The sequence below is a fragment of the Meles meles genome, chromosome 2 (assembly GCF_922984935.1).
Source record: "Meles meles chromosome 2, mMelMel3.1 paternal haplotype, whole genome shotgun sequence".
In the NCBI taxonomy this organism is placed as follows: domain Eukaryota; kingdom Metazoa; phylum Chordata; class Mammalia; order Carnivora; family Mustelidae; genus Meles; species Meles meles.
In genome coordinates this window covers 155,297,786-155,321,524 of record NC_060067.1, presented here as the reverse complement: position 1 = coordinate 155,321,524, position 23,739 = coordinate 155,297,786, and the positions used below count along the sequence as shown (strand labels likewise).

Below are 23,739 nucleotides of genomic sequence, written 5' to 3'. Positions count from 1 at the left end.
GTCCCTGCTAGAGGATAGTTAAACACATCATCCCAAGTAGTGATTCTGCAGATTCAGGATATTCTACTCTTACACTACTGTTCCACATAGTGTCAGGCATCCCCAAGACCATTCCAGATTTAGTGATTTGCTCGAATTCAAGATACAGGACTGTATCTTGAATACCACCTGATAAGGATCTTGATTCACCATGGTGTTAGCAGCAGTAAAATGGGTGATATCAAACAGAACTCTCTGGAAACATTTATTTCCTATTCAAAACGGAGCTTTATATTGTGTTTGTCATAAATCTACATATTCTCCTTACCAGACGACTATAATTGCAAAGTAGAGCTTGCTTTGACATCTGATGGCAGGACGATAGTGTGCTACCACCTTTCTGTGGACATTCCATATGAACATACACAAACTATCCCTCGGCCAGATCCTCTGCATAATAATGAAGAAACACATGACCAAGTGCTGAAAACCAGATTAGAAGGAAAAAATGAGCACTTGGAGCAAGAACCCATGATAGAACAACTTAGCAAAATGTTCTTTACTACTAAGCACCATTGGTATCTTCGTGGACAGTATCATAGACGTCGTAGGACACTGGATCCTCCAAAAGACAGATGATGCTGAGGTTTTCAGGAATTGAAAAGATGTTATCTTGTGTCTCATTTGCCTTTTGAGAAAATGCATTGAGTATATTCACTAACGTGTTATATAGCATAATAATAATAAAATGTGTTCATATATTTAAAAAAAAAACTCAGCAGAAAGTTGTACTCAGCCATGGCTAAGATTTATTACAGCTAAAGGATACAGAATGAAATCAGCAAATGGAAAAGATATCTGGAGCTAAGTCCAAGGGAAAGCAGACACAAGCTTCCAGAGTTCCCTTTCAGTGTTGTTACACAGGACATGCTTAATTGCTCCAGTACAAGTTGTGACAGCACTTGTATAGTGTTGCAAACCAGGGAAGTTAGGGACTGGTGTCATGTTTACTGGGGGCTGGTCATGTAGGCAGGCTCTGTTTGGCATGTGCTGAATTCCAGACTCCCAGAAGGAAAGCCAGGTATTTAGTATAAGCCATATTGTTTGTATAAACGGGTGTAGTGAAACCTTCATCAATTCTGAGAATGCCAGGAACCCTCCTGAACCCCAAGTTCCCAGCCAAGATGCCAACTTTGTAAGCAAGCCTTTCAAAGGATAGCAGTGAGGCTTGCTATGTTCTGTTTTGCACACAGGGTTAGCAAAGCTGACTTCTAAGCACAGAGTAACTGTGTAATAAGAATAACAAAGCCCTTGTGAACCTTGATCCAACCTGAACAGACCAGTGACAGTCTTTTCCTTGCCAGGATCTCCCAAACCTGGAAACTTCTACAGCACTAGAGCCAGAGAGTGTTTCAGGGAAGTAAGGTTCTGATCAAATAAATTTGGGAAACATGGCATGCCTGCTTTGCCCTGGGAGGAGCTACACATCTGCATATTAAACATTCTGGGAAAGTCTGTAATATGGAACACTGTTAAATTTTGTTTCACCCATTTTTACCCTTTTTTATTTTAATGGGACCTCTCCCCTTTAACATCCTCATTGGGAAAACCCTGTCCCACCCCATTGTTTGAGGATACCTGACATTTCCTCAAGGAAAAGAAACTGGCCTTGGGGATCTTTCGTATAAGGCCTCTAGTCTGCTGTATACACATATGTAACATAAACTGTTGTAGTTCTTATTGCAAAGAGTGGCCTTGTTCATTCTCAAAAATGTCCCCTTCATATAAGCCCCATTCTGAACCCCCTGGCACACTGAATAGAGACATGAGTTCTGAGGTACACACCAGTAAGCAACCTCACAGAACACTTGTTAATGAAGCTCATTATCTGGCATGTTGTTTATTAGCAGAGGCAATTGTTTGGAACCTCTGAACAAGCTCTCAAGGTCCATTGTAGGAGGATGCAGGGTAGTCAAGCTTCTAAGACTCCAAACTCATCTAAATGGAGTTACTATACATGGCAGTCTGCCTTCTTAAAGAAAGAGGGGATGGAGTGAGGGAGGAAGGAAGGAAGGAACAAAAAGATGGACTAAGTTACAGGCTCTTGTTGATAGTGAGATACTGTACTTTGGTTGCTGCCGTAGGTGAATAATAATAACACTTGACCTGCAAATTTCTCACTTGGCCACAATTTACTTTGGGGGTTCATGTTCTTGTTTTGTGAACTTTTGAGGTTCTCTATCTCTGCAGTAATTTTCCTTAAAACTCAGTGATGGGGCAATTAAGCATCTGCCTTCGGCTCAGGTCATTATCCCGGAATGCCGCCCCTGCCCTCTCTTGTGTGCGCACATGAGTATGCTCTCTTGCTCTCTCTCACTCTCTCAAATAAATAAATAAATAAAATCTTAAAAAAAAAAAAAACCTACAGTGATAAATTTGAGTTCCTAACACTGTTATTGATATGCATTAAAAAATTCTTAATATGAAGAGATTTAAGGAAGTTCCCTTAATTGTAGTCCTTCCTTCCTTTCCTCCTTTCCTCATTTCTTCTTTTTTCCTTTCTTTCTTCAAATTCATTCATACATTCATTCACATGTTTACTGAGCACTTGCTATGGGCGCAGTGTTTTCTACTTCTTGCAATGAAACATAAAAAAGAATAACACACAAATATGAGCCATAAGGAGATGATGGTCTAATAGAAAACATTAGAAAAAAAAAGAAAAAACATCAGAGGTGGATGTAAATGGCTGCAATACAGAAGAATGTTAGTTAAATGCCAGAAAAGCAGTTAACTTATACTGGAAGTTCAGAGACGGGTCATGTGGCTTTAGGGTATTTGAATGACAAAGGATCTATAGTATCATGTAGTATATACAATATATTGTATACAATATTATGTAGAGTATATGATCTAAGAGTATCTATAGATCACGTGTGGAAAGGGTACAGTTGACTTCTCCAAGATCATCATGACTGTGGATTAAGAATATAAGCTTTGACGTCAGTTGAACCTTGGTTTGTATAGAGGCTCTGATTTTTGCTTGGGGACATTAGGCACATTTCTTTCTCTAAGCCTCAGATTTCCTCATCTGAAAAGTGGCCAAACAACAGCCACAATACCATCCTCACTGGGTTACTGTGCAAATGGAGTATAATGCATGGATAGCATTTGGTCCGTGCTACATAGCAAGGAAAGCTGGAGTGGTGGCTTGCTCCTGGTGGCAATGCCCATGAAGACAGGTGCTTTCAGCTGCTGCCTTTATCTGAGTCTGGAAGGCCACATGATGGCATATCATATATTTCTGTTTGTCATATACGGAGGGAACATTTTTATTTTTAGGCCAGTTTGTATATTGAGAATATATAGTTATTGGGAAAACCAGGATAAGTGGTCTAGTCTGATATTTCATCTGCTGCTGAATCCGATATCTGTATCTAATAAAACATCATTTGTCACATTTTTGCAAGATGTGTGTATGTAATAGGTTTTGTGTGTATTTGTGTAGTATTTTCCAGGTGTGAAAGGTAAACTGATGAGATACTTTGCCTCTTCCAGGTCGGCGGAAGCAGAAGTGGTCTGTGGATCCAAGAAACACTGCATGGAGCAATGATGATTCCAAGTTTGGCCAGAGGATGCTGGAGAAGATGGGGTGGTCTAAAGGAAAGGTACAGTGGAAAAGAACAAAACAAATTGGAGCCATGCAAAAAGGCCAGTCAGGAGGATGCATCTTTCTTTGAAGACTGGCAGAAATATATGTTTTAGATCAATAACTGATTTTGGAGAAATAACTAAATTGTAATGATAAAGTTAGAATTGAGCACAGATGTCAGTTCTCTTTATCTCTTAAACTGCCTTGATTGGCATCTTTCAGAAATTGCACCTTTTAATTAGCTGCACTTAGAATCATACTTAAATCCATCAGGATTTTATATTGCTGAGAGTAATATTTTATTTCCCTTTATAGCTTAGAATACACATTTTTTCATTTTCCTTACACTCCATTTATTCCCAACTGTAATAGATTTCTACTGATATCTTTGTGTTTAAATGGTTCTTGTGGAGGTCTTTAATGACCTTGTTGACAAATCCAGTAGATCCTTTTTTGTTCTCACATTACTTAGTCCCTTAGCAGCATTGGGCATAATTGACTATTCTTGAAATACTTTTGTCTTGGCTTCCACATACTACCCTCCTCTCTCTTTTTTCCTTCTCCCTCACTGGCCACTCCTAAATGTGTTGCCAGCTCTTCCTCTACCAGGCTTTGGAGCTCCTCAAGGTTCAGCCCCAGGCTTTTTCTGTACTCTGCTCGGGTGAGCTCTTTCATTCCTGACCATGCTTGGGAGTTGTCTAAATTCTGAGTGCTTTTCTACACCTGGTCCAGAAATGTCCTCTGAGCTTCACATTTGTAAATTTACCAGCCTGCTTGACATTTCCACTTGAGTATCTCAAGTTTATATATATTTTTTTTAAATGTGTGTATTTTTTTTTTATTTGACAGAGAGAGAGATCACAAGGAGGCAGAGTAGCAGGCAGAGAGAGAGGGGGAAGCAGGCTCCCCACTGAGCAGAGAGCCTGATGTGGGGCTCGATCCCAGGACCCTGGAATCATGACCTGAGCCGAAAGCGGAGGCTTAACCCACTGAGCCACCCAGGCACCCCTCAAGTTTATATTTTTTTAATAAAATTCTTGATCCACCCTCCTTCCCCGCTCACCCTAGTCTTTTCCTTCTCAAATCTTCCCCATTTTTGCAAATGGACATGCTTAGTTCCTCTACCTCTCTCATTTCTCTCCTCCCGAGTCATTAATCTTCTGCCCCCAGGACTCTGTCTTGAGCCACAGACCTCAGTCATCTCTTGCCCAGATTACTGCTGCAGCCTCACAGCTGCTTCCCTCCACTCCCTCTTTTCTACCTCTGGGCCATTTGCCAAACAACAGCCACAATACCTTCTAAAGTACACAAATTAGATCGTGGCATTCCCTTGCATAGAAGTTCAGTGGTTTCCCATTGTTTTAAAAAATTAAATCCAAATTCCTACCATAATTTCCAAGGTCCCGTGAGGTTTGTCTCCTTTTATCATCTTCCTTTCTCTTAATCCACTTACGTGGAGCAACGCTGGTTACCTTTTAGTTTCTCAGTATGCCAACTTCTCTGGGACCTTACATGAGTGTTAATTAATGCAGGGGACTTGGTGTCTCCTCTTCCTACTTTCTCGGTGTTGTTTTATAAAATTATTTAATGGAGAGAACCATAGATTTGCAATATATCTAATGGGCTTCCTTTGGTTTGGTGGTAGTACTCTGATTTTGAGCATCATGACAAGACCTATTCTTCGTAGTGGTGGAGTGGGTGTCAGTTTGAAGGAGTAGTATTCATTATTGTGAATGTATTGGTATTACAGACATACTTTGTAAGAATTCATTAGACTATGTCCTTTTTGAGGGTAAGGATATTGCCTCACTCCTGTATATTTATTAATCGAATGGGTGATAAAGGAGGAAAGATGTGATTTGTCTTGATACTTGATAAGAATGCTAACATTCTTCTGTTGATCTCCACAGGGTTTAGGGGCTCAGGAGCAAGGAGCCACAGATCATATTAAAGTTCAAGTTAAAAATAACCACCTGGGACTTGGAGCTACAATCAATAATGAAGTGAGCAACAGTGTATCTACTGGGGGTTTTCCTTGCATGATTTGCTTTTTTTTTTTTTTTTTTTTATAAATATAAACATTTTAATCCAATCAAATTGTTCAGCGTTCAACTATTCAAGTGTGTATCCTTCATGCTGTGACTAACTAAAGAGCCCGTAACTAAGCTGTCTCTTCATCGCATCATTGCCTTCACCTTGGCCTTATTGTCCTTATGGGATTCTTTAGATGCTTATGTCTAAGAGATCCAAATTAGCTTTATTGTTAAACTTAAAAAAATATATATACTTTTTTTAGAATATTTATAATTCTGTACTCATTTCAGTACAGAAGGGCATTTTCATCTTTACCTATTTTCCGACATTTGCTTACATTATTAAAAGGCAGTGGTGTTTGGTGTCAGAAAGAAACTAAAAGTTTTTTCGGCAAGAAAGTGGTGACCTTTTTATTGCCAGTTGTTGATTTCTGACTGCTGGTATTCAGCAGTTGAATTTATTCACATTTCCCCTTAAATACCAGTGCTTTGAAAATATAACACCATAATTAAAAATTAATGGCCCATCATGCTTTTCATTTTCAGTATTACTGTTTACCTTAGAAAGTGTCTAAGCTGAAAGCTTTGTTCTTAAATTTTTATGGCTAACAAAATCTGATAGGAAATCAGGAGAACTACTTTAGGTAAACCAAATTATTTTTATTCAATATTCTGAGTAATGGACTAGAAGTAGGAATCTTGCTGAGTGATAGACTAGAGTAACTAACATTTTCTGGACTAACAGCTAAAATTGTAAACCACTAAAGAAAGAGTTTATATGAGGTTGGTTTTTGAAGGTTATTGTTGAGAGACAGATGTATAGATAGACTTAATTTTTTAGGAATTTGCCCAGTAAACCTAATTTATTATGCCTTAACCTTTAGCATTCTTAAAAAGTATGTATGGGGCAAATTCTTACACTGATGCCTTGCTTCCCATTGGTTCAGATTGTTTTGGAGAGGCCCGTTCTCTTTTAAAGTCCAACTGTTTTTGTTAGCATGAACGTATTAGCACCACCTTACGAGGTGCTGACTGATCCAGGGAACTTGAGAGTATTTCCTACTCCTTTCCTCAGGGTTGTTTTGTAAAATTGGGTTTGATGTGAGCAAATAGAATTGTGCAAGATATTTTAAGTGCAGATGAGCCAGGAAGAGAGCCCTGAAGTCTGTCACTGCTTTTTTCCTTTGACCTACACCCATAGTGAGAGAAAAATAAAAATTTTATTTTGCTTTATTTTAATACTTAGCACAGAGGTTTCCTGTTGATAATTTGATTATAAGTGGGCTGTTGATTAGTTATTCACATTTGAAATTATGAGTTAAGCTTCCAAAAAGCCCATTTTTAAAAAAAAATTTGAATTTTGAATTTTTTAAAAGATTTATTTGTTGGGCGCCTGGGTGGCTCAGTGGGTTAAGCTGCTGCCTTCAGCTCAGGTCATGATCTCAGGGTCCTGGGATCGAGTCCCGCATCGGGCTCTCTGCTCAGCAGAGAGCCTGCTTCCCTTCCTCTCTCTCTGCCTGCCTCTCTTGTGATTTCTCTCTGTCAAATAAATAAATAAAATCTTTAAAAAAAAAAAAAAAAAGATTTATTTGTTTATTTGACAGAGAGGGAGAGGGAAAGTCTCAAGCAAACTCCCCACTGGGTGGGGAGCCCTTCATGGGGCTCAGTTTCACAACCCTGAGATCATACATGACCTGAGCTGAAATCAAGAGTTGGATTCTTAACCAACTGAGCCACCCAGATGCCCCAAAGTCTGTTTTTCATATTAATATAGCTAAATTAAATTTCAAATTTACATTATTTCTTCATTCAAATTTATAACATAACATTTTGATGAAACTTTTAAATTTCACATTGACAACCAGATTTCCTTGATTCCAAAATACATTTTATCTCACCTGGTATATGTAAACTACAGGCTTGCCTTTCATTGATTTTTCGGGTATTTTCAGGATAACTGGATTGCTCATCAGGATGATTTTAACCAGCTTCTGGCTGAGCTGAACACTTGCCATGGGCAGGAAATAACAGGTAGGAAAAACCTTTGCTTTGTTATCCATTTGACCATTAGAAGACATAATGTCTTAATTTGAAACATTTTTATTAACTCTACTGTAAGCATAATATATCTGAAAATTAATTGAAACTATTATAAATAGTCATTTCTGTATGCATTTTAATGGTGCTTTCACCATTTTTCCACCGTAAGAGTTTGAGAATGACAAGATAAATCCATTCAGTTTACAGTGTTAAACAGTCAAGTGATCTTTCCAGGGATCCTTGCGTGTGACTAAAAACTTGTTTTGTTTTTGTTGTTTTTCGTTTATTTTCTTTTTATTTTATTTATTTATCTATTTTTTCACCATAGCACATACTCTCCCCAATGTCCATTACCCAGCCACCGCATCCCTCCAACCCCCTTCCTCTCTAGCAACCAAAAACTTGCTTTTAAAATACAAAACAAGAAAAAAAATACAAAGCAATAAACACCAAGAGGGACCACAAACCAGCAGCCGGTAAAGGCTTAATAGAAAAACCTTTTTTGTATTGATTGTAGTGAAATTTCACCTAGTGAAATTTACTGTATTTTGAATATATGTCAGAAATTCAAAATGCTCAGGTATATAGTAAAATTTGTTACAATGGCTCAGTACTAGAAATTGTATATACAAGGCCTGGGAACTGGAAATGAAACAATTGAATATTGGACATCCCATATTAAATTAACAGAAAGAAAATGCTGTTGAGGGGAAGGGCATGAATGGTATAGTCCTCAAACTTAAAGGCCTTTGGTCTAATTTTAGATTTAAGGGACTGTTTTGGTCACATGGCTCTTTGGAAGGCAAGGATGTAACTTCAGTTAATTGTGCTGGATATTCATTGAAGAAATCTAGACTGTTAGCTGTTAGCTCTTCTGCAAGCAGATTTTAAAAAAATAGTGGTAAAATATACATAACATAAAAGTAACCATCTTAACCATTTTTAAGTGTACAGATCAGTAACATTAAGTACATTACACTGTTGTGCAACCACCACACCATCCATCCATAAAACCCTTCATCTTATAAAACTGAAACTCTTTCCCCATTGAATGCTAACTCCCTCGTCTTTCTCTCAAGCCATTGAGAGACTTTTGGTCTCTCAATTTGACTACTCTTTGTACCTCATGTAAGTGGAATCACAGAGTATCTGTCCTTTTATGTCTGGATTATTTTCCTTAACATAATGTTTTCAAAGTTCATCCATGTTTAAGGCTCAGTAGTGTTTCATTGTATTTATTGACCACATTTTGTTTATCATTCATCCTTCAGTGGACACTTAGGTTGTACTTCTTGAGTATTGTGAATAATGCTGCTATGAACATGAATGTATAAATGTCTCTTCAAGTCCCTGCTTTCAGTTCTTTTGGGTGTATATCTAGAAGTGGGACTGCTGAATCTCATGCTAATGAGATTCTATTTTTAAGTTTTAGAGGAACTGCCATAGTATTTTCTGTAATGGTTATACCATTTTAACATTCACAGCAACAGTGTACAAGGCTTCCAGTTTTTCTATATTTTGCCAGCACTTGTTATTTTCTGGGTTTTTGTTTCATGTGGTTTGCTTTTGTTTTGTTTTGTTTTTTGATAGCAGCCATCCTGATGGGTGTAAGGCGATACCTCATTATGCTTTTTGATTTACATTTCCCTAGTGACTAGTTATGTTCAACATCCTTTCATATACTTGATGGCTGTTCTTTGGAAAAATGTCTTCAATTCCTTTGCCCCTTTTTGAATTGGGTTTTTTTGTTGTTGAGTTGTATTCCGCAAACATTTTTATAAGGAATTTCTTTCTGTTCCCTGTGCACAATATTTGGCTTGTAGTAAACTGTCAAAAGATGTTTGTTAAATTGAAGGAGGAAGAACTTTGTGGAATAAAATTAAAAATTAGCCAAGTTCAGCAACCTTTGTTGATCTGTGTGCTGAATCCCAAGTTAGACATGAGAATATGTAACTACAGAGGACAATTCCTGCTTAGGGGGTAGCTAGGAGGATATGCTGATAATTGGTAAAATTATAGTGTGATTCCAACTTTGGGAAGATTTATTGCAATGCTGCTTCTGTGACCTTGAGTAAATTACTGAATATCTCTGTCTCTTCATTCTTGGTGGAGGGGAAATAATACTACCATCCTCAGAAGGTGATTGTAAGAATTAAATATATTGCTATAACTAAAGTACTTTGCACACTGCCTAACCTATGGTCGGTACTTAATGAGTATTAGCTGCTATAATCTTTATTATTGTTATTTGTAGAGCTAGAACTCCAAATAGAATATTTCCTCTGATTATTTTTAGTTATTAGGATATAATGTCACCGAGAAAGAGTGATACTTATAGGTGGATGGATTTGGGCTTGATACTTAGGCTATTTCTAGTTGTCATTAATGAAATCAAAGGCAATAGTGTGTTTTCTCCCTAGGTAAAAAAAAAAAAAAAAAATAGAATGCTCTTAAGATAATAAACATAAATAGCTGTACTTGTTGGCGGTAAGATAGAAATAAAATTTGAGATCCATATACAACTGATGGATCATCTTCAGTTATTATAAGGTTAAAAAAAGGAAGATGAAAAACCATGTATGGCATGCCTTTGTAGAAAAATATAGAGAGGAAATGCATGTGTGTGGTTTGGGTATATATCAGTGACTTTCATTTGGGGGTGATTTTGGCAATGTCTGGAGACATTTTTGGTTGTCACAAAAAACAAAAAATGGGGGGCGGGGTGCTTCTGGCATCTAGTATAAATAGAGGCCAGCAACACTGTTTAATATTCTATAGTGCACAGGGATGGCCCCTGATGACAAAGATTTATCTGGCCCCAAATATCAGTGGTGCTGAAGTCGATATACATAGAATACTCCAAAATATCTATTCTATATGTATTTTATATACATAAAATATCTGCAGAAAAATACTGAAGAAACTGGTAAAAGTAGTTCCCTCTAGGGAGGGAGCTGAGTGACTGGGGAAGAGAAGATGTCAGGAAGGCTTCGCTTTTATTGTAGTCCGTTTGTACCTTCATGACTGTACCACACATGTTATGTCCTACTCAAAAAATTGTTTAAAACTAATTTTAAAACAGTTTCTGGAGCCCATTTACCTCACTTACCACCACTTCCTGATGCTTCTGCTCTCCTTTGCCACAAAACTCTGATTTTCTATACAAACTGATTTCTGTTCTCCTAGTCTCTCTTTTTAAAATCTTATAACATGCTTGAGCAAGTCTAAGATGGTCTGCTTAATTGCTCTGCTTCTCTTTTGCCTCTTCTAGAGTTGCTGCTTCACAGGGATGGGGGGAGGGGGAGCCCCAAACATCAGACTCACTTCTCTGGATTTCCTTATCCTTAATTGGGACTATAATTCTCTGCTTTGCTCCACTGTAATGTCTTTGAGTCATCCCCCCTGCTCACCCAATATTTTGTTGTAGTTTTCTTGGTAAGAGAGATTGTTGAAATGAACCACTTCACCATTACTAGAAGAAGCAGTCTGCCTAGAATATTAAAATAAACTTCATTGAAGTATAATTTATATATAATACAATGTACCCATTTTTGAGGGTACAGTTCCATGAGTTTTGACCAATGTATATACCTTTGTAATTGTAATAACCTTGATAAAGAAATTTTCATCATTACAAAGAATTATCTTGGGTCCCTTCCCAGTCAGCCCCCTGCTCCTCCCCACATCCCACCCTCCCACTTCATTCTCTGGCCCCAGACAATGGCTGATTCTGCCTGGCTTGCTTTTCTCAGCACGATTCTGAGATTTATCCATGTTGCATTTATCAGTAGTTCATTTCTAGTTCATTCCTGGATAGTATGCCATTGTATGAGTATGCCATAATTTGTTTATGCATTCACCTGGTGATGGATATTTGGGTTTCCAGTTTTTGCTTACTATACCAAAGGCTCCTGTGAACATTTGTGTATACATCTTTGCATGGACATATGTTTTCATTTTAGTAAGACCCCCACATGCTGGGTAAGCTCCCCTCCCCACCTTATGACATGTCCAGTAATTGCCTCTTGACAGAAAGCTGGGGCAGCCCTAGAGCTCACATCTTTTGTTGCCTATCTGTCAAGGATGACATTCCTGTGCTGCCTGTTGTCCAGTGTGTGATGAATTGTTTCATATCTTTTGTTTTCCCATTGTTCATAGTAGAGGGGCATGACCCATAGCACTTACCCTTTCATGGGCAGAAGATAGGGAATCTTCCTCCCGTCTCTTCTAAACCCACTTTAGTTAGACTTTGCCTTACTGCTCCACAGAAACTGCCTTGCCAAAGTCACCAGTGATTTCCATGTTCCTAAATCCAGTGGGCATTTTTAAATCCTCATCTTATTTCACGTGTGGCACAGATGTTCACTCCTCCTTGGATCACTTGTGTCCTGTGGCTTCCCAGACCCCATCATCTCCTGGTTTTCTTCCCACTTCACTGGCCACTCCTCCTTAATCTCTATTGGGATTCTCTTATCTCAGCCTTATCCTGTCTGGTGCCCTGCAGTTCGGTCCTGGGGCCTCTCTCACGTTTTAGCTACACCAATTCTTTATTACATCATGTCTGGATACAACAAATAATGGCTGGGATGTTGGTGATAATTGCCAGATTTCTCACCTCTCTCCTAAACTCCAGACTTGTAATGAATCCCCAACTCAGTATCTTCATTTGGGGTGTCATCAGCTATCAATTTCTCAAACTTAACATACTCAAACTCAAGTTCTGACTGCTTCCCCACCCCTCAAACTGTTTACCCACCGTCTTCCCCATTTCAGTTGATGTCAGTTTTCTCCTTGTAGCTGTTGAAGCCAAGTACCTGTGTCCTCTAGGAAATGTTGGTTCTATCTTCAGAATATACCCAGACCCTTCTTGCTTCATGTCACCTGTGCTGTGGCTAGTATGGCCTCAGCAACTATTATTTCTTGTCTAGATTATTGTAACAGCCTCTAAAGCTGGTTTTCTCAGCCATGGCACTACTGATGTTTTGGGCTGGGTAATTGTTTGCTGTGAGGCATGTCTGGTGCATTTTAGAATGATAGCAGCATTCTTGACCTCTACCTGCTAAATGCCCCTAGCACCTTCCGCTGCCCGCCCCCCTCCCCCAATTTATGGCAACCAGTTGTACCTGCAGACATTGCCAGATGGCCCCTTAGCAAAATGCCCTTGGTGGGGAGCTACTGCCCTCAATTGCTCTTTCTCCTTCAGCATAACAGACAGACTGATTCTTTCAGAGTGTAAGTCTGTGCTGCTCATGCTCAGACCACCACCACCACCAGCACCTCCTTGCCCTTCTTGCCTCCTTTTCATTCAGAATAAAAGCCAAAGTCCTTTCAGTGGCCTTGCACCCTTATGTTATATGGACCTTTTTCCCTTTCTGATCTCATCTCTTACTACTCTCCTTCTTACCCATTTCATCTTAGCCACTGACTGCTATGCTGGCTTATGAATATATCAAGCATCCTCCTGCCGTAGGATTTTGCACCAGTTTCTCCGTCTCTAGAACTCTATTCTCCCAGTTAGCATTTTTTTTAAAAAATATTTTATTTATTTATTTGATAAGAGAGAGAGAGATCACAGGCAGGCAGAGAGAGAGGAGGAAGCAGGCTCCCTGACAGCCTGATGTGGGGCTCGATCCCAGGACCCTGGGATCATGACCTGAGCTGAAGGCAGAGGCTTTAACCCACTGAGCCACCCAGGCGCCCCCGCCCCCAGTTAGCATTTATGCATTTTCTCAGCCAGGTTCATATTTCCTGCCAGTTGAAAATTACATCCTTTTCCTCAGTGCCATTTTTGGAAGTAAGCAGGAAATTGGTTAAGATATAGCAGTATAAAGGTATTATTTGAAATATGAAAGAAATAAAACCCAAAAGAACCAGCTAGGAGTCTGGAGGGAACTGGGCCAAGTACTTGATGTGTGTGTATGTGTGTGTGTTTTAACAGCTTTGTTGAGATATAATTCACATGCCACATAATTTACCCATTTATAATGTACAATTCAATGACTTTTAGTATATTCACAGAATTTTCACCAGAACCAGTTTTAAAACATTCCATCACCTCTGAAAGAAACTCTGTACCTAGTGGCAGTCATCCCCATGAATGCTGCAACCACCGTAGACAACTGCTGATTTACTTTCTGTCTGTAAAGATTTGCCTATTCTGGATATCTCATATAAATGAAATTCTACAACTTATGGTCTTTTGTGCTGATTTCCTTAACTTAGCATGTTTTCAAGGTTCATCCTTGTTGTAGCATATGTCAGTACTCCATTCCTTTTTTTGCCAAATGATACTCCATTTTATAAATATACCATGATTTATCCATTCGTTAGTTGAATGCCCATTCATGGGCATTTGGGTTGTTTCCACTTTTTTGTCTGTTATAAATAATGTAGCTATGAACACTGTCAGTGTTAGTGTGGACTGTGGCCTTTATTTTCATTTCTCTGGGGTATATATGTAGAGTGGAATTGTTGGGTGAGTTGGTTACTGCATGTTTAACTTTTTAAGATTTGTTTATTTATTTGGGAGAGAGAGAGACTAAGTATAAACTTGGGGAGAGAGAGAAGCTGGCTCCCTGCTCAGGGAGCCTGATGTGGGGCTTGATCCTAGGACCCTGAGATCATGACCCGAGCTGAGGGCATACGCTCAACCAACTGAGCAGCCACCCAGGCACCCCTCCATGTTTAGCTTTTTGAGTAACTGTCACAATGCTTTCCAAAGCAGCTACACCCTTTTACAGTCCCACCGGCAGTGTATGAGGATTTTAATTTCTCTTCATCTTTGCCAACACTTGTTATTGTCTGTCTTTTTTATTATAGCCATGCTAGCAGCTACAAAGTAATATTTATGTATGCTTTTGATTTGCATTTCCAGTCAGCTGAAGATGTTAGCCATTTTGGCATATGTTTATTGGCCATTTGTATGTCTTCTTTAGAGAAATAGCTATTCAGATCCTTTGTTCAATGTTTAATTGGGTTATGTGTTTTTATTGTTGTTTAGTAAAATTTTTTTTATATATTCAAGTACCAGTTCCTTATCAGATATATGATTTGCAAATATTTTCTCCAGTTGTTTGGGTTGTCTTTTCACTATCTTGATGGTGGTTGTTTGAAGACTGAGGTTATAGAAATAGGTAAAAAGACATATTCCTTTCTCTGAAGAAACTTAAAATCTAGTGCAAAAGAAATGAAACAAATACCAAAATAAGTTGATCCCCCAACTTTTTCAGTTCCCGAATAATTGAGAGAGAGTAGCAGAGGCTTTGGGTGGTAAGGATTTTCTTTGAAAATTTATCTAAATCTCTTTGTTTCCTAAGCTTTTTCTTTCCTATCTCATATTGCTAAGTTTGTATTACTGATGACTGTGGCTGATTTCTAGCACACATAAGCTTGGATACTAAGTGTGCTATTGTATTGGGTCTAATAACAAAGTTGACAGAGTTCAAGAAAGTCTATAAAAAAGACTAGAAGACTGTTATCCAGAATGCAGCTATGGAAGAGGAAAAGATGGGAAATAAGAAACAGAAGTTTAGATGGAAGATAAAATGAGAAGGTCTAGTATCTAAAAGAAGTTCGGCACAAAGAAGAGAGAGAATGGGAAACAGGCAGCATCTCAGGGGGTAGTGATAAATCCACAGATTCAAGAAACGTAATGAATCTAAGCAGATTACATTTAAAAAAATCTTCACTTGCAAACATAATAACAGATGTAACAGTGTAACATTGTAGCAGAACATCACACACACAGAGGCATGCACACAAAAGACTGAAGATTGTTAATGCAGCCAGAGAAAATATACTGATTATCTTCAAAGAAACAACAGTTATAAATGAAAGTGGAGTTCTTAAGAGTGGAAATCAAAAGACATTGGAATAATATATAAAGGGAAGTATAACTGTCAACCTAGAATTTTACACTCAGCAAATATATTTTTCAAGAAAGTGGGTAAGTTTTCAGACAAAAGTTTTCAGAAAATAAGTTTTCAGACAAAGCTTTACCACTAGTAGACCTTCAATAAAGGAAATATTAAAGGATGCACTTCAGTCAGAAGGAAAGAATTCTTGTTAACTGCGGTATCCCCAAACTTGAATTAACCCAAATATCTTTAAACAGTAGAATGGTTAAGTAAACTGCTGTGTTTGTAAATGCAAAGAAATGAAGTATAGTTACATGCAAGAGTCCAAAGCAGGAGTTAGCAAACTTTTTCTGTAAAGGGCCAGAAAGAAATATTTTATAGACCATAGGGTCTCTCTCACAACTACTCAACTTGGCTCTTGGAGTGTGAAATCAACAATATACAATACATAAATAAATGGGCATGGCTGTGTTCTCGTGGAATGTTATTTACAAAAACAAGTGGCAGGTCGGATTTGGCCCATAGGCTATTGGTTGTTCCGTGGTGTAGAGGGATCTCATTAATTTAATGTTGACTGAAAGAAGTGAAACACAAAGATAACATCCAGTATGATTCTACTTGCATAGAATTTCAGAAGGCAGGCAAAAATCTGATGTTTAGGTGCCGTACTGGGGTGGTCAAATTATTTTAAAACACAAGGAAGTGATTACTATGAAAGTCACAATAGTGATTACCTTTGGGGAGAGGAAAGAGGTTGGGATTGAGAAGGGGCCCATGGCACACTTATGGGGTGATATTAGGGTTCTGTTGCCATTTTGTTTTTTTCTGGTTGGCAATTATATAAGTTATTTATGAACATTATATTTTATGTACTTTCTGTGGCTCTTACTTTCACACCTCCCTCCCCAAAGTAAATGGTTAAAACCAAATCAAGGGTGATTGTCACTAAAGTCAGGATAATAGTTGCCGTTAGGACAGTGGTTCTCATGTGGGGGCTCTTTTACCCTTCATGGGACATTTGGCAATGTCTGGAGATATTTTTGATTGTCAGAACTGGGGAGATGTTACTTTTGTCTAGTGGAGACCAGAAATGCAGCAAACATCCTATAGTACACAGCAGAGCTATGCTTCTCCCTCCCCAAGCAAATAATTATTCATCCTCAAATGTCAGTAGTTTAGGGGTTGAGAAATCCTGTTCTAGGAGGTAGGGACACAGATGCTGGATGCTTCTCGATACAGGCAGTGTTCTATTTTCTTTTTTTCCTTTTTTTATTTTAAATTTTAAAAATTTTTTTTTATTTATTTATTTGATAGAGATCACAAGTAGGCAGAGAGGCAGGCAGAGAGAGAGAGAGGAGGAAGCAGGCTCCCTGCCAAGCAGAGAGCCCGATGTGGGGCTCGATCCCAGGACCCTGGGATCATGACCCGAGCCGAAGGCAGAGGCTTAACCCACTGAGCCACCCAGGCAGTGTTCTATTTTCTAATCCAGGAAGTGGTGGGTGGGGGCAGGCAGAGAGGTTGCTTTATAACTAACTGTACAGATTTCAGATATTCCTTATATATACGATATTTTTCTCAATAAAAGAAATCTAAAAATTACATGGGTCCCTCTCTGGTAGACTTAAGTAATTTATGGCATATTAAACCTGTAGTGAAGGTTAGGTAAAAAGTGATCTGAAGGAATTTGAATATCAGGGATCAACTTCTACCTTAATTAATATCTGGTGATATATAAATGGCAATAACTTTTCCTACACAGGTTCAATGACACAATTAGGGTGTCAGACAATCTTGAGCTGGCTTTGCGTGAGACCATAGCCCTGGAGGCGGAAGCTTTTGAGTTAGGACATGCTTTTTTAGAGGCATCCACAGTTCATTCTTGACGAGGGAAAAGGAGTTGACTTCACACCTTGTTTGGTATCATAATTTTCTCTTTGATGTATTGGATTAGAGAAAACTCTGTAACTTCTTAGGTGATAGGGTCATCAAGAAATTATCAGCTTCAAGATTCCATATAGAAAGGAGCCATGAGATTCATTTGTGTAGGTACTAAAAAGAAAGCAGATTTTTGAGCAGTTTGCTTTTGAGATTTGACAGTGAAAGAGAGAAAGTTACTTTTTCTCTTTGACGGTATTACGAGTACTCTTCTCTGAGAAATGTCATCATAGTTGTGAAAACTCTGATTTGGGACAGTTTTCCACTTTGTCCCTTGTGCTAATTGCTGAGGCTGACCACAGTTGATATAGTCAGGTCTTCATGATGTGTTCCCAGAAGTACAGTCAGTGAAATGTTTAAGGTGTCCCCAGGGAACCCTGTATTATTTGTCAGGAAGGTAGTGAGTGCATAACAGCTTCTAAGTGGTAGTTCCTTGTCGTCATGCTGCCCCCTCCTCAGGTTCATCCTTGCAGGCTGACTTGTGCATAAGACAAGTACAAGACCCCTGGAGAGTCACTGACCTGTAGATTAAGTTTACCTCGAGACCACTAGATGGTGCTGGTATCCTTGCAACAGGGACGGAGCAGCTCAGAAGAAACCAGACCCTGGTAACTGTCACTCTCAATACGAAAAGCCTTTAGAATATTCCTTTAAGGGAAAACCTGACCAGGAAATGGACCTGGAGAACTAGTAGATTATTTTTCTGCCATGTCATCCTTGATAAATACATTATGTCTTCATCCAAGTGCATTTTTGGTTGTATTACTTGTGTTAAAGCTGAAAAACAGATGGCACAATAACCTAGTAACATATTTTTTCCAACATTTTATTTTTAGCTCCTTAAGACTTTACAGATCTACACAGTATGCCTTTTAACTAAGCAGATATTCCATACTGTCCTTTTCTTAGAATATCACAAAGATTCTAGAAATAACCCTCATTTTTTTTTTAATGGGATATAAAACAGTATATTTTTCAAAGTTTCATTTTTAGGAATTATTTTACTAACTAGTCCTACCAGACTCAACTTTGCTTTTTGGTGGTTTTAGGAAATGTTTGTTACTTCCATCAGATATTTTGCCCTTTTTGATTTTAAAGATTTCTGAAAATAAACTGGGATGCTATCTCCTTTTTAGGACAGGGATCTTTAAAGGTTTTTTGGTATACATTTTGAAAACCAGTATACCCTCTTTCACATATTTTAGAGCAACATCTGTAAGATATTTTAATCATAGCTTTAAGTAGTTGCAAAGGATATAATTTCTGGTCTATTGGGAAATATTGACATTTTAAGATAAAACCCTTCTATCAGTCTCAGATGTATCCAGTGGATAATAAATACCAGAACAATTTGATATCCGTTGTCCCATATTTAGAAGTATAACAAGTCCTTTAGTAGTCAGAACTATTATATTTTGTAGTTCCTTTCTTCTGAAACAGATACCGCATAACATTTATACCTCATAGCATTTTATGTTAACATGTCCTTTTTTGCTTAAACTTTTTAGAATTCATCATCCTATCCTATTTCTCTGCCCCAAAACAAATACATATAAATTTTTGGTTTATTTCTAGTAACCCCAAGGTTTTAGGTGTAAATATTTTTTCCTGTGGATTGTGTTGTCATTTTATCAGTAGATTACAGTTAATAAAACTGGGAAATGTGTTATAAATTTTGATAATTATTATTACAGTGAAAGCTTTCTGGAAGTATACCTCTGGATGAGACAGATTGATGTGGGTGGAGCTGGTTTTGCTGCTTTGATTAAAGGGCACTTCTTAGTACCTTGGCTTGTACCTTATTTGTCTCTGGTAAGAGAAGAGTTGTGCCTCTCTCATAAAGTGAGGGAAGGACACCTGGGAGAAGTGGAGAAGGAGAGCCAGGTTGCTGCATCCACTCAGAACCAGAGCAGTTTTGGGAAAGAATGCATAGGGACTAGTAGATAAAGACTGATTTCCCCTTATATTTGTCTATGCTCCATATACTGTGGGAAGTCCATATCCTTGGGAGATGGGAAAGCTCCCCTAGAGATGTTTAACATCCTCTGAAGTGCAAGAGCAGCTCTGTTGGGGACACAGTAGTGGGTAAGAATGTGGACTATCACTCATATCCACCTGGCTTTGGATCCCTTCATAGTCACCTCCTAGATGTGCCTTATTTAATCCCTCTGTGCTTAGGGTCCTTTGTGAAGTAAGTTTAATCATCATGGCAGCTACTTTGTAGGGTGATTGTAAAATGAAATACAAGACTCCATAGAAAGCTCTTAGTTCAGTGCTTCCTGTTTAATAAGCCTTCAGTTGATAATAGCTATTATCTAAGCTATTAACTAAGCACTTTGTTTTTGTTTTTTTTTTAAAGATTTTATTTTATTTATTTGACAGTGAGAGAGAGAGATCATAAGTAGGCAGAGAGGCAGGCAGAGAGAGAGGAGGAAGCAGGCTCCCTGCGGAGCAGAGAGCCCGATGTGGGGCTCGATCCCAGGACCTTGAGATCATGACCTGAGCCGAAGGCAGCGGCTTAATCCACTGAGCCACCCAGGCGCCCCTAACTAAGCACTTTGTAAGTGATTTGTGTTTGGAACATCAAGACTGAGAATACTATGTACCTTAAGAAGTGTTTGACCTCCAAAAGACGAGAAAAATTTACTTGGGGGAGGTCTGAAAAAAACCCCAGGCTCTTCTTGAGAAGTGCAGAAGAGTTTTCAGGTTGATGATATAATTAACTCTCATGCTAGAGATTGTCTGAAACCTTGAAACATCTGTCTTTATATCCTTTGGAGCCTTACTTTATAATCCATACTTTGTTTTTAAAATTGCTAATTTATGAAAAGGATTACAGCTAACTAACATAACATGTTTATTGGACATGTTCTGGTTTTGCTCTAGTATCAGGTGAAAATTTCCTTTCCCTTCTCTAACTTCATATCAGTAGTTCTTTATAACATAAGTATAGGAAAATCCAGGCTCTTTCTCCCTATGATGTTCTGTTTCCATGGTATTCTGCTGCTTGACCTCTACACATAGATAAGGGTGAGAGAATATGGACAGCTAGTGACTATCCTATAATGACTCTAACCCCAGATTTACTTGCTCTGATATTTTAGGCAAGGGACTACTTTAGGGAAGGCTCACATTTTCCTCTTGTATCAAAGGAATAAACACATGAGTTTATTCCTCGATGATTTATTTTTGTTATTTTTGTCCTTAAGGTGAATCGCCTCTGAAATCTGGTGTTTGAGGTGATGGCTCAGTGCCAGCTCTGCTTATTCACACTACTTGATTATCATTTCTGCTCTGTTTTTTGATTATCATTTTACCTTCCTTTATTGGCTTTTTAAAAGAATTTTTTTTTTGGAAACAAGTATAGATGTAAAGGAAATTGCAAAAATAGTACTACAAAGAGTCCTGAGTACCATTCACCCACTTTTCCCCAGTGGTGACATCTAATATAGTTATAAAATAACATCAAAACCGGGACACTTGCGTAGACTGTTGATTCAGACCACAGACCTTATTAATGTTTCACCATTTTTTTAGCCTTCTTGGGTGTGTGTGTGTGTGTGTGTGTGTGTGTGTGTGTGTAGTTCAATGGAATTTTATCACATGTATAAAATCATGTAATCATCACCACACTTAAGATACAGGATTGTTTCATTACCACAGAAGAGCTGCCTCTTGCTGCCTCTTCATACTCACGCTCCCCTTTCAACATTTCCCTTTCATCCCTGTCCCCTGGAAACCATTAATGTTTTCTCTAACTGTATAGTTTTGTCACTTTTGAGAATGTTGTATAATTGGAACATATCTTGTGCAGATTGACCTTTTTCACTAAGTACAATGCCCTTGAGGACCTTTTTATTTTTATTGTGGAGTAGTGTTTCAGTATAAGGATATACCAGTCTTTGTTTAGCCATTCACCCATTGAAGGAATTCCAGGTTATTTCCAGTATTTTACTATGATAAATAAGGCTACTACTACATTCATTTGTAGGTTTTGCATGAACACAAGTTTTTGGTTCTCTTCCTCGAGGATTTTACAAATTCTGTGTGAATGGTCTTGCCTGATTCATAGTACACAGTTTAAGAAGAATATTTCTAATTGTTTGATTTGGGTTCAGTAATAAATGATAGGGCTCCTAAAGATTTCATTTAAATCAGACCTTGTATTTGTAAGAGAATAAATGAGGATGGATTACAGAGAGAGAGTTTAATGTATGCTTTTCATTCTATTTTTAAGACTCCTCAGACAACAAAGAAAAGAAGACTTTCAGCCTTGAAGAAAAGTCTAAAATCTCCAAAAACCGTGTTCACTATATGAAATTCACAAAAGGTAAAATTAAGCATTTCTTTATTTGTTGCTAAAATCTCTGTGTTCACACTAGGTTTCTTAAAGGATTTTTAGCTTTCAGCAACATTATTTCTTGTTTTATATGCAAAATGGACAAGTATGGATGACCTGACTGGTTTGATCTAAAGCCGTGCTAAAGTTCAACATTTATTGTGAATCACCTAGAGATCTGGTTAAAGTGCAGATTCATTAGCTCTGAGGTGGGACCCCACATTCGACTTTAGACTATGTGCAAGTCCTTCGACAAAGCTGGAAGTGGGAGTCAATCTGCTATGTAAAGGAGAAAAGAGACATTATGTGGCTAGGTCAGAAAATAATTTTAATTTGTTGCTCAACATTTTTGGTTACATTTCTTGTTTTTGAGAAATCTCACTCCCAAACTGAATCGCATTATTCCAAACCATTCTGGTATTGCATGGAGTGTTAACATAGGCATTCCATGGTCATTGCAAGTAGCTTTAGAAAATGTATTTGAGAACTGGTTAGTGACTGAGTCCTAAGGTCCTCCATCATCTCCTCCCCCTCCCTTCCCAGTAAGCTGCCAATTGCAAGTGCAGTTGTACTGTGTAACCACGAGGTGGCAGTCTTGTATTGGTAAGAAACAATCTAACTAGACTTCAACTCCCCCAATATTTTCCTGTAGAACAGTATTGTGCATTAAGTACACTTTACAGACACAAAAGCCTATTTATTATGTACTGTACTTAAGGTATAAATGTGAATGTAATCCTGTTGTGCTAGTCTAGTTACCATATGATGGCTCTTTCTATGGGAGATTGGATGTACCTTTCTACCTGCCGGGAAACACACATCCCTTTGCTTTAGTCTAGTTGGCATGATTGGGAATTCCCTGACTCCTAGAAGTTGAATAGCAGTTGTAGCTAGAATTTCCACTACTCTAGCTATTAATGGTGGTTCTCATTTGGGGGTAGCACCCAGAAAGGTAGGTCTGGGTTTGATTTAAGTGGGAGCCTGTGGCAGAGCTAAATGGAGTCAGGAGCTGAATGCTTCAGGAATGTGTACAAGGAGAGACAGACGCTTCCTGCTTCTTTCTCCCAGCTGGTGTGGTTTTTCTGTGGCTCTTCGTGTTATGCCCTCTTCTTTCCTCAAGCTAGAACCTTCTTTGTTGTTTTCCTATATGGTCTCTAATCAGGATTTGTCTCCGCTCCTGACCTGCTGCAGAACAGAAGACAGTCCCTGCTGGCTCCTCAGTCATTCTGAGGAGAGGCTAAATTGCCACTTTATAACCAGTCTTTTTTAATTAGAACCTAAAGGAAAAGAAAGATAGCAGAAAGATGCTGAGCAAATTGATGATATTAAAAATGGCCTGTAGCTTTTAGATGGTAGGGCAGCCTTTGAAACTTTCAAGTTAGCAAATCTAGTTTTCCTTGAGTGCCTAACTACATGCATGATTTCACCTAAACCATTTGCTGCAGCTGGGATAAACCTCTGTAATCTACTTAATCTGATGGGTGGCTGGGAGTATCTGCTTTTTATTTCTAGTTAAGCCACTCCCCTGCCAGGTGATCCTGTCAACCTGCTTGGTGTGCTGTGCCTTCAATTTCTTGGAATGAGGTTTGCTGATTTCTTAGTATTAGTCTTGCTTGGGGAGAAAGGGGCATTGGTATACAGGGAAGAGGGTTCAAGATATTTTGTCAGGAAGGAAGCAGAGGAGATTGAGTGGGAAAATAGAGGAAATGCAGATTGGGGAGTGAGTGGAAAAGATGGGAAAGAGGCAGAAATTCAGGTAATGAAGAAAGTCATTATGCACTATCCATCTTAACAAGCCACGATGAAAGCATATCTTGGAGTTCTTTCATTTAATAAAAGAAGTCTTTCCATGTAGAGCAGTTGTCCCTGGATGTGAATGATAAACCCTGAGTCATCTCTAAGGTG

General features: G+C 38.4%; 1 protein-coding gene and 1 pseudogene across 5 annotated transcripts in view; both read left to right on the top strand.

Annotated features, from left to right (window-relative positions):
* Positions 1–23,739, top strand: part of PINX1 (PIN2 (TERF1) interacting telomerase inhibitor 1) — an 89,622-nt gene that overhangs the window by 2,728 nt on the left and 63,155 nt on the right. For all 5 annotated transcript variants that reach the window (XM_045997156.1, XM_045997155.1, XM_045997157.1 and 2 more), the window contains exons 2-5: positions 3,538–3,647; positions 5,542–5,634; positions 7,617–7,695; positions 21,733–21,825. In XM_045997156.1, coding sequence (XP_045853112.1) covers positions 3,615–3,647; positions 5,542–5,634; positions 7,617–7,695; positions 21,733–21,825 — 298 coding nt within the window. In that variant the 5' untranslated portion in view covers positions 3,538–3,614. The remainder of the gene's footprint in view (positions 1–3,537; positions 3,648–5,541; positions 5,635–7,616; positions 7,696–21,732; positions 21,826–23,739) is intronic.
* LOC123936674 lies at positions 191–711 on the top strand (annotated as a pseudogene).